The following is a 12,869-nucleotide window of genomic DNA, read 5'->3' as shown; positions in this document are numbered from 1 at the left end:
CAAAAAAAAAAAAAAAAAAATCCATCCTAATCCCAAAGCAATTCAGTATCCACCTAAACATAAAAAAATCTACTAGAGGTGTATCACATTTTATGAATGAATCTCTGGATTCAGAAGGTAAATCCCAGGCAATTATCCCCCTTCGTTTTTTGAGTTGCAATCTCACTCTGTTGCCTAGGCTGGAGTGCAGCAGCATGCTCACGGCCACCACAGACTCAACTTTTAAAAAGGGGATAGCTGGCCAGGTGTGATGACTCACACCTGTAATGCCAGCACTTTGGGAGGCAGAGGCAAGAGAACTGTCTGAGCTCAGGGGTTTCAGACCAGCCTGAGCAACATGGCAAGACATCTATACCATAAAAAATTTTTTAAAAATTTAGCCAGGCAAAGTGGCAGGTGCCTGTGGTTCCAGCTACCTGGAAGGCTGATGCAGAAAGATCACTTGAGCCCAGCAGGTCGAGATTGTGGTGGCCATGAGCATACCAGAATGGGCAAGGGTGAGACTCTGACTCAAAAATTTTAAAAAAATAAAAAAACTTTAAAAAAAAGTATTTTCAGTTTTATAAAAAGATCCCCCAAAGAATTATTATTTTAAAATATAATTTGAGTTATAAAACATAATTTTATATTTTTAAATGTGTCAAAAATTTTAGGAGTATGTATCAAAACATTAAAGCAAGCAAGACTTATATAATTAAATTTAACTTAGACTTTTGACAATATATTTTACAATTCAAGGAAATTCAGTTCAAAGAAAGATGCCAGTGCAAAAATAACTTTCACTAGTCATGCCTTGTTTAAAAATTCCACCTACTATGCCCTCTTAGCTAACTGAAATTTTTTTTCATCAGTCAGGGTTGCACTCTATCACCCTGGTAGGAGTGCAGTGGCACAATCACAGCTTACCGCAGCCCCCAACTTCTGGGCTCATAGATCCTCCTGCCTCAGTCTCCTGAGTAGCTGGGACTACAGATACAGGCTACAATATCCAACTAATTTTTTAAAATTTTTGTTGAGACAAGGTCTCGTTATGTTGTCCAGGCCGGTCTCAAACTCCTGGGTTCAAGTGATCCTCTCGCCTTGGCATCCCAAAGTGCTAGGATTATAGGTGTGAGCTACCACATCCGGTCCAATTAAAGGTTCTTACTTCAGACACAATGATGTCCATCTGACGCCGCAATTTCCTTAGGGTGTTCATAAGTTGTTCAGGATCCTTATGTATTCCAACCCAGCAGCCATTAACAAAAATCTTGGTTGCACTACAGCGAAAAAAGACCAAAGCATTTTGCACTTAGCAATTCTATATAAAGCTACAAATAAAGATTAAAGACTAGCTTAAAAACCAAAACCCATCTATACATACTCAGCAATAGCTGCAGGAGAAATTTCCTCTAAGTTTTCCATACTCCACTCTTCCAAAAATTCCAGAATTGGAGATGGTTGAGATCCTACTGAAATATAAGCCATCAGGGCTAAATTCTTCACAAGTCCTACAGCATGGCCCTAAAATACAAGCCAAGTATTATTCCATAGTGACTTCACAGGCCTATCGAAATTCTTTTCCATAAACATCTTGCCTTCAACTTGATTTCAAGATTCATCCTTGCTTTCTAAGAACAAAATCATAAATGATATCTTAGTTCTAAACCACACTACATAATTAACTTACTTCTAAAAGTAATGATGCCCTATACAATTACTAGCAGATTTTCTGAACATAAATTCTAACACATTACCTCTGGGGTCTCAGCAGGACACACCATTCCCCACAACGTATTGTGCAACTGTCTTGGTTTCGCCAGCTTGCCATCTCTACCGATAGGGGAATTTAAACGGCGCAGGTGAGAAAGAGTAGATGCAAAAGTCAGGCGGTTTAATACCTAGAAAAAATAGCAAATCTTTAAAGAGCAGGCATTTTCATGACTCATACTATGACACTGAGGCAAAGTAATACTTTCACATATGATCCACTGAGTATCAAACTGTCTCCATTCCTCATCTCTATTTTTTCCCTGAATAATCTTGCTTAACCCTGTAACTTAACTGCTCCTTACAGCAGGGATGACAAATATGTGGCATATAGTACTACCGTACCACATACACATTTTCTCTATGGTTTGTCTCTGAACACTAGAGCATCATTCCACGAAGGAAGGGATTTTTTTTATTGTATCTCAGCACCTAGAACAGTATTTGGTATATATTAGGTACTCATAGGTGTGAAATTAAATACTGCCAACTCACATTCCTTTGACCAGAGCAGACATCCCTAATCCTAACTCAGTACTTTTTTCTAGGCTGAGGAAGACCTCTGAATCCAACAGAGATATTCATATCCATTACAAATACTTATAGGATATTAAAGAAGGTAATACTCATAAATAAGATAATATCTAGAGTGATATAAAGCAGGTAACCCAAGTTCTACATTCCTATTAACAAATCACCATCTTCCTCCAGCCCTAAAACAATCCAAACCTCCTTCCTCTTCCTAAATCTGTCATAGGTTAACGGCATCATCCCTCTCCCAATCCAGAAAGCTCAAAATCGTTTGTCTCCGAGTGCCTCCTTCAACACATCAAGAAACACATCCTGTGAATTCGATTTTCAAGTTTTCTAAAAAGTTCTGCCTCTGCCTTCACAACGTCACAGCAATAACCAGCCCCTCACCCCTCACCTATACTACTTCCATCACCTCTGAAGTCCTTACCCAGCCCCCTCCAATCCATCCTCTTCAGTTACCAGGATTACTGAAACACGGATACATACACATCACTCACCCATTTCGAAAAGACTAAACAGGTAGCACCTGGTTACAGAAGAGCATGGCTGTAGAGCCTTTCTCAGTGACGTCCCAAACCACCTAGCCCTGTGCCTGTCTCCCCACACTCCTGTACTCCATCAACGTCGCCATACACCCTCTCACCGCCAAGCCTCTGACCATGCCCCACTCTGATCTGCCTGGTGAAATGTCATCACTTCTATAAAGCTATCTGACCCACCTCCAGGAAGAACCGTTCCCTTTTCTGGACTCTATGGCGCTTTCCATTATTCAACTAATCAATCACGAAGTCTCAAGAAACTTACTTACTAGAAACTTCTCAAATTTGACTCCACTCCCCATCTCTACAAAACTGCTCTCGTCTGGGCCCTAATTATTTCTCATCCAGGCTGTTGCAACATTCTTCTTGCCATTAACCTTGCCCTTCTCAAGTCTTTTCTCCACACTGCCAATTACTGTGATTCTGTCTAAATAACAGAAATGATTGTGCCACTTCCCTCGATACGCTGTTTCCGTCTTGCTAAGCCCCCGCCTTGACTTGAAAACCCTGAGCAGCTCTTCTCTCCCCAGCATACAAACGTTCTTTCCTTCCACCAACACTTTATTCAGGATGTTATTAAGAAACTTTCTTGTGAGCTGCTGGTTCTACCCCCGTCCTCAACCTGGGATGCTTCCCAATTATGCGTCTAGATTCAGCCCAGGCGTCACCTTTTGCCCTCCCAGGCTGTGCTCAGTGCCCTTCTCCAGGATTCCCACAGAGTGGGCATGCACATCCCTGTTACAATGCTTACTGTGCGTGTTGTAATGATCTCTGTACATCTCTCTGCAAGCACAGACCGTCAACTACTGAAGAGCAGGGATCATGTTTCATTCATCTTTGCATCTCCAACATGTGGCAGAGTGCCTGGCACATCAGAGGTCCCAACAGTGCTTCCCTGAACTGAATCTGCAGTGTGGCATTTAACAGCACACAAGGTGCACAATGTGCTACATGAGTGAACAGCCCAAGGGCTGGGATAGCGTCTCAAGCATGCTTGTGAATTCACCACCACAAACACCATATGCATCAAATAAATCCTTACTGACTTAAAAAGAACTGAAAATTCAACTGTGCTATCAGCAGGTCCACAGAATTTCTTAGAGTATCCAGGTTTCTAGGAATCAGGAACTTGAAGTTGGTGTCTGAGTGTCAAATCAATCGAGTGACACTGGTATAGGCAAGTTTAAATACAGAAAAGAGGAGGAGATCCTCACAAAAATTCCACAAGGCTAGACAAGCACACTAGAGGTTTTCGAACTTTTATGAAAAGCAAATACAACGAATTTAAAAATAAAAATGCCTACTGAGACATCTTTTAAAAGTTTCGCCCCAGCCAGGCTCAGTGGCTCAGCCTGTAATCCAGTGCCTTTGGGAGGCTAAGGTGAGTGGATTGCCTGAGCCTGCGGGTTCGAGATCCGCCTGGGCAGCAAGACCTCATCTCTACAATCAATCAAAATATCAGTCGGGTGTGGTAGCGCGTGCCTGTAATTCCGGCTACTGGGAAGGCTGAGGCGGAAGGATCGCTGGAGCCCAGCAGGCGAGACTACGGTGGCCGGGAGCAGCCACTGCACTCCAGTCTGGGTGATCAAGTGAGACTCCAACTCAAAAAAAAAAAAAAAAAAGTTTCGCCCCATTCCTCCACCCAAAAGTAGCTACTGCAGTCACTGTATATACAATAGGCGTTAACAGAGAAATCAGTGTTAGAAGTACCATATTTTTCAACAAAAGAGGATGCCCATTTATTTTCTAGACAAACTTCTAGTATGAAGACATAAAGATTTCATTAACATGGACTGCTCACCTCCCAAGCAGTTACTCTATTTTATTAACCAACTTGAGTTTCTAAACTGCAAGCCAAAACCCAAGTTTCTATTAGTAATGCTAATAGCTAATTTAAGAAAAATTCTTTTTCATAATTCAAAAGCCTCCAGTGATTTGACCAAGAAAAAAAAGCAAAATAATTGGCATTCAGTGAATGAATCTACTAATCCTATAACATGTTTCCTATCAAACCTACAGTCACAGTTGACAGCCTTTACCTGAGATACTCCAGCTCTGGCTTGATGAGCTTTCTTTTGGTCACCCCAGTTTCCAGTAGCTAAGGAGTATTTTAGGCCATCAGATATAATCCTTGTTTTAATTGCCAATTCCAAGTTAAAATCCTTTCCTCGATCAATAAACTTCTGTGCATAGATCCGCACTTCTTTAAGCAAATTCTTAAACATACTGCCAAATAAAATGGTATTGTTTTTAACATGTGGAGGTTTACAATATGCATTCGCAACAGGTACAACATTGTGGGGAGGGGGGAAGCATGGTTCAGGCAGGGTTAAAGTTGTCGCAACTCCTTTGGTTAAGGCACAACACAGTACATGAACATACATGGCAGGAAAATTAGAAAAACTGTCAAAAGAAGATCCTTAATGGGATAATAAAAAAGGTTGAAAAACAATCTACAATACACTAAATAAGAAAACGTGCAAAATTGCTGTATTAATTATCCTTTTGTACTGTCTTACATACTGTTTTAATTAAATTAAAAACAAAATTAAAACTTGTTCTAATTATAAAAGTGTAAGTTCATTCTAGACATATGGACAATATGGAGGTAAGGAGTACACTTAAAGCCTAGACTTCTTCACCACTATACAATGCATCCATGTAACCAAAAATCATTTGTATCCCCTAAAGCTATTGAAATAAAAAGGAGCCGGGCTCGGTGGCTCAGCCTGTAATCCCGCGCCTTTGGGAGGCTGAGGTGAGTGGATTGCCTGAGCCCGCGGGTTCGAGACCCGCCTGGGCAGCAAGACCTCATCTCTACAATAAATCAAAAAATCAGCTGGGCGTGGTAGTACATGCCTGTAATTCCAGCTACTTGGAAGGCTGAGGTGGAAGGATCGCCGGAGCCCAGCAGGTCGAGGCTGTGGTGGCCGGGAGCGGCCACTGCACTCCAGTCTGGGCAACAGAGCAAGACTCCAACTCAAAAAAAAATAAAAATAAAAATAAAAAGGAAAACATAAAAACATCAACATTAAAATTAATAAATCACAATAATCCAATACTGTGAAATAATCACTGCTAATATTTTTATATATGGGTGGGGACCCAAACAACAAAACCAGAATTACTTTCTGGAAGAGAGGCCCCTTGTAACACAGGCTTTCCCTGCTAGGTACATGTTCTAGGACTCCATCAGCATCAGTGTACCAGCTAGTGTTGTGACAAGCTGCATTCGACTGCAGCGAAATTTTTTTTGGAGATTCTTTCAACATGTTTGCCCACTTCATGATGTGTAATTTCCAAGTGCACCTGTCCACATTGTGCTGAGTGTTCAGCAGTTTTTGACCAAAAATGACATGACCTTTGTATCCTCCCCATTCACTTCTCACCCTGAGCAGCTTTTTTTGTTTACCCAGATGAAAAAAGTCCTCCAAGGGAAGCATTTTACGGATGTGGAAGAAGTGAAACACAAAATGGCAGAAACACTAAAAGGCATCAAAACGGACAAGTTCAAAAACTGTTCTGAGCAGTGGAAAAAGCATCTAGATAGGTGTATTGCATCAAACAGAGAGTACTTTAAAAGTGACTGAAGTTTAACCCTTTGCAATATCACCTATCAGAAACTCAACTGTACTTTTTAACAAGATAGTGAAAAACGAATCACTTCAAATTAAATAGCATTGGAATCAATTATTTTATTGTAATGATATTTGGTTTATAATGGATTTTTGGACATTAAGGAACTAACTTATGACAAAAAACTTAAAAGTTTATCTTATATTTTTCTGCCTTCTACTTCAAAAGTCTTTTTTAAGGCTACAGTAACTTATTTATCTATCTTTTCAAGTTATGATACAAAGGACATACCCACAGATGCCTTTATTCCTTTCTTATACAAAGGATCTTTTCTTCTGTTACAAAGAATTATGGGCACCAATGTGAAAGCACTTCAAAATTCTGCTTCTACGTGACGCCAGCTGATTTTTTTAAAATGCATATTTCAATATATATTCCAACTCTTTTTTTTTTAATTCCAACTCTTTATTTGCTTTTCTGTGCAATATGAATGGAAAGCTTCAAGGACACATACATTTTTCAAAAATGTGTGTTGTCTTATGTCTATTCTGTATAATTACCAGTAATCTCTTTATAACCCCTGAGAGGGGACATCTGAGTGCAAAGGGCTAAACATTTAAGAATAAATACACTTTTTATAAACAAATTCCAGTTTTTGGGGGGTCCCCGCTTATACTTCCCTCCAGCTGTTGCATATGTGTGTGTTAATAAAATACAGGACTAGTAAAAATTGCAACACTGGCACTTAAAAAAAATCAAGGCAATGTTTCAGTTTTCTCAAATATCTTATAAAGCTACTAGAGGAATAAAGAATAACATAACAGGTAATAAGTTGTCCTCACAATCTTTACTCTCGCAGACATGAACCAGAACTAAATCGGAGCACGCAGCAAAGAGAATGCAGCTAATTTCAAAGGTACCCAACATGCAGACCAAGAGAGTTTAGCCCTTCCGTGTGCAATGACCAACCCGAAGTGAAATCTCCCTACTAGGATTTCATTTTGTAACTCCTTACCCTCTAAATAAGAATGCCAGTAGGGGTCCAGCAAGATCCAATCTTTTGTTTCCATAGTGATCTCTGTCATCTAATTCTCTTCTACCCAAAGCTGCTAGAAGTAACCTATGAACCATGTACCTTTAGGGAAAAAAAGAAGTAAAGAATACACTTAGTTTGTAGCTTTTTTCTTAACTTGTACATTAAAAACTTCAATTTTAACATTTTTAGCTTTAAGAAAAAAACTGTACCTCAACTATATCTTAGCAAAGAACTTAAAACGACAAAACTAAACATACCCCAAGAAATAGGCTTTTTTAGTCTCACAAAAATCACTGACACCAACATGAGGGAGCATTTCCTTCTGTAAGACTTCTTTTGCATATTTAATTCTTTTCTCTTTAGTAACACCAGGTTTTGCCCCTCTTGAACCAATAAAATTTAGTGCCACATTCTGTTCTTGGATGACAAAAGCTTCATCAAGGGAAGGTTTAACCTATCAGAAAATTTAAATAAGTTATTTTCAATTTCAGACTTTTACCTTAAAATGAGTCAATTGTCACTTAATTTATAACATGCCAAAGAATCCTATAAACCTAATCAAATATATGAGTATTTTTAGAAAATCAAGGAATCACAAAATCTTAGGAGACACCTCAGAGATCTAGAGAACTCTGACAAAATTCACGTATCAGCACAGGCAATTATACTTCCTAGAAAAAGACAAATAATTCCATTGTAAATAGTAGTTTCTTTTTGTTTTCCACATTTTAATACTCAATGGTAAAATAAACTTCCTTCCAGAAATCTAAAATCAATTTAGAGAAGTTTTACAGTCAAATTAAAATTTACTGCACCATAAATGAATAAATGTGCCAGATAATTTTCAGTGTTGCTATTAAGACGTCTTTAACCTACAAATAAAAACACTTGGTCAGGCGCAGTGGGTCAAGCCTGTAATCCCAGCACTTTGGGAGGCCAAGGCAAGAGGACTGCCTGAGCCAACGGGTTTGAGACCAGCCTAAGCCGGGCTCGGTGGCTCAGACTGTAATCCCGCACCTTGGGAGGCTGAGGTGAGTGAATTGCCTGAGCCCACGGGTTCAAGACCCACCTGGGCAACTTGGCGAGATCTCATCTCTACAATAAATCAAAAATTAGCCAGGCATGGTAGCGCACGCCTGTATTTCCAGCTACTTGGAAGGTTGAGGCGGAAGGATCGCTGGAGCCCAGCAGGTCGAGGCTGTGGTGGCCGGGAGCGGCTCTCCAGTCTGGGCGTCAGGGTGAGACTCCAACTCAAAAAAAAAAGACCAGACTGGGTCACCTGGTGAGACCTCGTCTCTACAATAAATCAAAAAATTACCCGGGCATGTTGGCACATACCTGAAGTTCCAGCTACTTGGAAGGCTAAGGCAGAAGGATTGCCTGAGCCCAGCAGGTAGAGGATGCAGTGGCCGTGAACAGCATGCCACTGCACTCCAGTCTGGGGGACAGAAGGAGACTATGACTCAAAAAAAAAAAAAAAAACTACTCAATATTTTGTAAAGGACACTATCTTATTTTTCTTTTTGTTTCGTTTTGTTTTAGAGACAGGGTCTCACTCTGTCGCCCAAGCTGGAGTACAGTGATACAATCACAGCTCACTGCAGCCTCGAACTCCCGGACTCAAGGAATTCTTCCACCTCAGCCTAGGTGGGACTACAGGCACACACAACCATGCCTGGCTAATTCTGTCATTTTCTGTAGAGATGGAGGCATGCTCTATTGCCCAGGCTGATCTCAAACTCCTGGCCTCAAACAATTCCCCTGCCTTGGACTCCCAAAGTGCTGCATGCATGAACCACTACGCCCAACCAAGATGATTTTAAATCCACACTGTTACAGAGACCTGCATTCCGTACTTGCCACTATCTGTGGCCTCTGAGCAGCCATGTAATCAGTATCCTCACCTACAGAAGGGTTAAATAAAATAATTTCTAAGTTCCACTCCAGTTCTAACCTTCTAAATTTCCAACTGTGCACCATCATGAATTGCATAAGAAATGAAGAGTAACATTCAGTAACTTTGGTCTCTGTAAGTACCCTATAATCCAACCACATATACTGAAATGCCTCTCTACCTTTGAATTCCCATGTCTTTTTATCATTGTCACAAGTTTAACTACGCAAATTCCAGTCATGGAACCAAAACAGCAGAAAAGGGCCAAGTAAACCAAAGTGAGGCCACAGAGAGCACAGCAAACCAAAGCGATCTTTTTAAAGGAAAATGGCATTGCTGTTACAAAACTATTGTGCTAAGGTGACTATAGATTGGGAAAAGGAATAACAATAACAATGCACTTTCAGGGGGGAAAAAACACTTCCGTAAAGCAAATGCTTGACTCACAGACTCGTAAAAATTGGCCTAAGTTTCCTAAGTGCTAAAAAATAAAAAGTAATTTACAAGAAGACAATTTACATAAAGCAAATCAGGTCTTTCATTTTACAAGAAAATTCCAGGCTGGATACTATCTGAATCCAGTTTTAATCATCTGGGGTTCCTTAAATAAAAAATGACATATACTATCTATTCTTTCACAAAATGAATCAAATTGCTAAGCATTAAAAAAGTAATAATAAAAAGGCATATGACCACTGGTAAAAGCTAAAGTAAAATCTAACCAGAGTCGATTTTTCTGATGAAACCACACCAATAAATACTCTAATAACTAAAATGTACTCTACTTTATGGCAAATGTTCAGCGTGCATTTTACCTTATTTGTCTGTGGTCTTAAAGACTCTGGACAGTTTAACACAACTTTAAGAATAACATTTACTATTCAGACAAGGATCATCAATGGAAAAACTTGATGAGGAACTGGATGGATATTTCTTTAGACTCAAAAATCTTCCCACAAAAGATTCAAAAATAGTAACTTTATAGTGGATATAGTAACTATCCACTATAAAGACATACCACTGTGAAGGGAACAAAGGTAACATGACCAATAACGGTACAAAAGGCCATCATGTGACTCTTGATAGGCTGCCCTGGGAAGCATACCGTATCACTACAGTATTTTTCCTGCCAAAAATTGCATAACCTAAATCTAATCATGAGAAACACCTGAAAAATCTAAACTGGGGGGAAATTCTATAAAACAAATGGCCTATCCGCTCTGAAAACTATAATGTTAATGAAAGACAAAGAAGGGTGAGGAAAGATTATTAAAAAGACATAAAAAAAGCCAGGCTCGGTGGCTCAGCCTGTAATCCCGGGCCTTTGGGAGGCTGAGGTGAGTGGACTGCCTGAGCCCATGGGTTCAAGACCCGCCTGGGCAGGCGAGACCTCATCTCTACAATAAATCAAACAATTAGCCGGGCGTGGTAGTGCATGCCTGTAATTCCGGCTACTAGGAAGGCTGAGGCGGAAGGATCACCGGAGCCCAGCAGGTCGAGGCTACGGTGGCCGGGAGCGGCCACTGCACTCCAGTCTGGGCGACAGAGTGAGACTCCAACTCAAAAAAAAAAAAAGACATAAAAAACAAAATGATATGCATGATGCTGAACTCAATTCTGAACAAGAAAAAAATACTATTACGGACATTATTGGAACACTGACAAAAATCTGAATAAGATCTGTACAGTAAAAGAATTGTACCTAAGTTAAATTTCCTGATTTTAATAATCATACTGTAACTATGTAAGTGAATGTCATGGTACTTAAGAAATATATAGTCAAGTATATAAAGAGAAAGTGGCCTGTAACTTACTTTAAAATAGTCTATAAACAAGTAATGTTTATCCATAGAAAAAGGAATGATAAAGCAAATGTGGCAAAAGCAACACTGGCAAATCTGGAAGAAAAGTGCACAAGCGTTCTCTGTACTATTCTTGCAACTTCTCTATAAGCTTGGAATTGTTTCAAAATAAAGTTTTTAGAAAGATTAAGTATCAATTACTCCTCCTTTTCCCTTTTTACTAAATTGTACCGAGCTGATGTGTGCTATACTTCCCTTACTACTCTTTGTGCTTGCTGCTGTCAGTGAACTCTGGCTGTCTCTGGTTTTCATATCTCTTTTACACAGAAATATTAGGAGAGAGGGCCCGGCAGGGCTGAAGGCTTTCACTACACAGTAATGGCATGAGACTTGTGACAGCTCAATTACTCTTCAGAGCAGAATTACTCTTCTTTCTACTATGGTTTAAGGTGAGCAAGAATCAGTAACCCCAGATCTTATAAAACAGTATGAATACATTTTGCTTTCATTTCACATTACCATCTCCATCATCTCTGGATCTTCGAAATCATAAATAATATGTTCTAAAATATCTCTGTCAGATACAAAACCTAATGCTCTGAACACAATAATAATGGGAACTTCTTGCTTGATATACGGAAGAGTTGCCACAATGCGCTGACCGATAGCACTCTTTTTGGCACCCTAGAAAAATAAAACATCATTAGAGTATGAAAATATAAAAGCTCACAGCAATATAAAAACACTGAGAACCATTTAGTATATGTTGATTGTATGCATAACTAAAGAAGCCTGCCTCCCCTACTCTGAGGAACCTCTTATGGCTTCTTTTCAAAACCACTGAAACAGGTTTAGATTGGTCGGTTAGACCAGAAAGAACTTCCATTCTCTTCTATCTGCCTGCCAAGATTCTCATTATTACCCAATACTGTATTTGGAAGTGACTTCTAGCTGCAAAGGAATATAAATACTGATTTCTCACCTTCCCCATCACCCCACCCCCCAATAAACTCTGGAAGAAATAGATGAAGGGTAAAAAAGAGAAATAATATGGATAGACAAATATGGAAAAAAAGCTAAGCACAGAATGAAAAATAAATATTAAATCAAAGCTGATCTGTGAGCTATTTTCTTGTTTTACTGTTTTTGTTTGCTTTTTTTTCAAGAGACGAGCTCTCACTATGCTGTCCAGACTGGTCTCAAACTCCCGGCTGTAAGCAATCCTCCCACCTTGGCCTCCCAAAGTGCTGGGATTACAGGCTTAAGTCACCATGCCCATCCAGAATGTTTCTAAATTAACAACAGCCCTTTTCACATAGCTTTTCTCCAAATTCTTCTTCTTTAATTGCACAAATACAAAATAAAAATTATTGGCATACACTAACATAATTTCTCTGCTTTAATCAGATTTCTCTTCTTCAATATCAATCTCACTCTATCTTCTCTTGGCTACTTAATCATGAGCCCTCTAATAACAATTTGTCATCTTCCTCCCACTTCAGGTCTCCTTTAGAAAGTCGACCCCATATTTCATGGGTGTTCAGTAATGACGTTTTGAAAATGACATCCAAATCTTCATCTTGTTCTTTTTCTCACGCCCTTTTTCCTCATATGCCCAATGCCATTTGGTTGTGTCTACTTGAACATCAATTATTCCATTCAGTCTATTATTTGATTCATCACAGAACATTAAAAAATAAAGCCTGGCGGGGCTCGGTGGCTCAGCCTGTAATCCCAGC

At 39.5% G+C, this 12,869-nt stretch overlaps 1 protein-coding gene across 2 annotated transcripts in view; it reads right to left on the bottom strand.

Annotated features, from left to right (window-relative positions):
* Positions 1–12,869, bottom strand: part of POLR2B (RNA polymerase II subunit B) — a 48,495-nt gene that overhangs the window by 16,089 nt on the left and 19,537 nt on the right. For both annotated transcript variants that reach the window (XM_008073625.2, XM_021706747.1), the window contains 7 exons: positions 11,650–11,814; positions 7,692–7,888; positions 7,414–7,533; positions 4,862–5,048; positions 1,737–1,880; positions 1,364–1,503; positions 1,148–1,259 (listed from right to left, as the gene is read on the bottom strand). In XM_008073625.2, coding sequence (XP_008071816.1) covers positions 1,148–1,259; positions 1,364–1,503; positions 1,737–1,880; positions 4,862–5,048; positions 7,414–7,533; positions 7,692–7,888; positions 11,650–11,814 — 1,065 coding nt within the window. The remainder of the gene's footprint in view (positions 1–1,147; positions 1,260–1,363; positions 1,504–1,736; positions 1,881–4,861; positions 5,049–7,413; positions 7,534–7,691; positions 7,889–11,649; positions 11,815–12,869) is intronic.

The sequence above is a fragment of the Carlito syrichta genome, unplaced genomic scaffold (assembly GCF_000164805.1).
Source record: "Carlito syrichta isolate Samal-C Ts95f unplaced genomic scaffold, Tarsius_syrichta-2.0.1 Scaffold315967, whole genome shotgun sequence".
In the NCBI taxonomy this organism is placed as follows: Eukaryota; Metazoa; Chordata; class Mammalia; order Primates; family Tarsiidae; genus Carlito; species Carlito syrichta.
The sequence above is the reverse complement of the archived record's forward strand: the minus strand, read 5'-3'. Positions and strand labels throughout refer to the sequence as shown.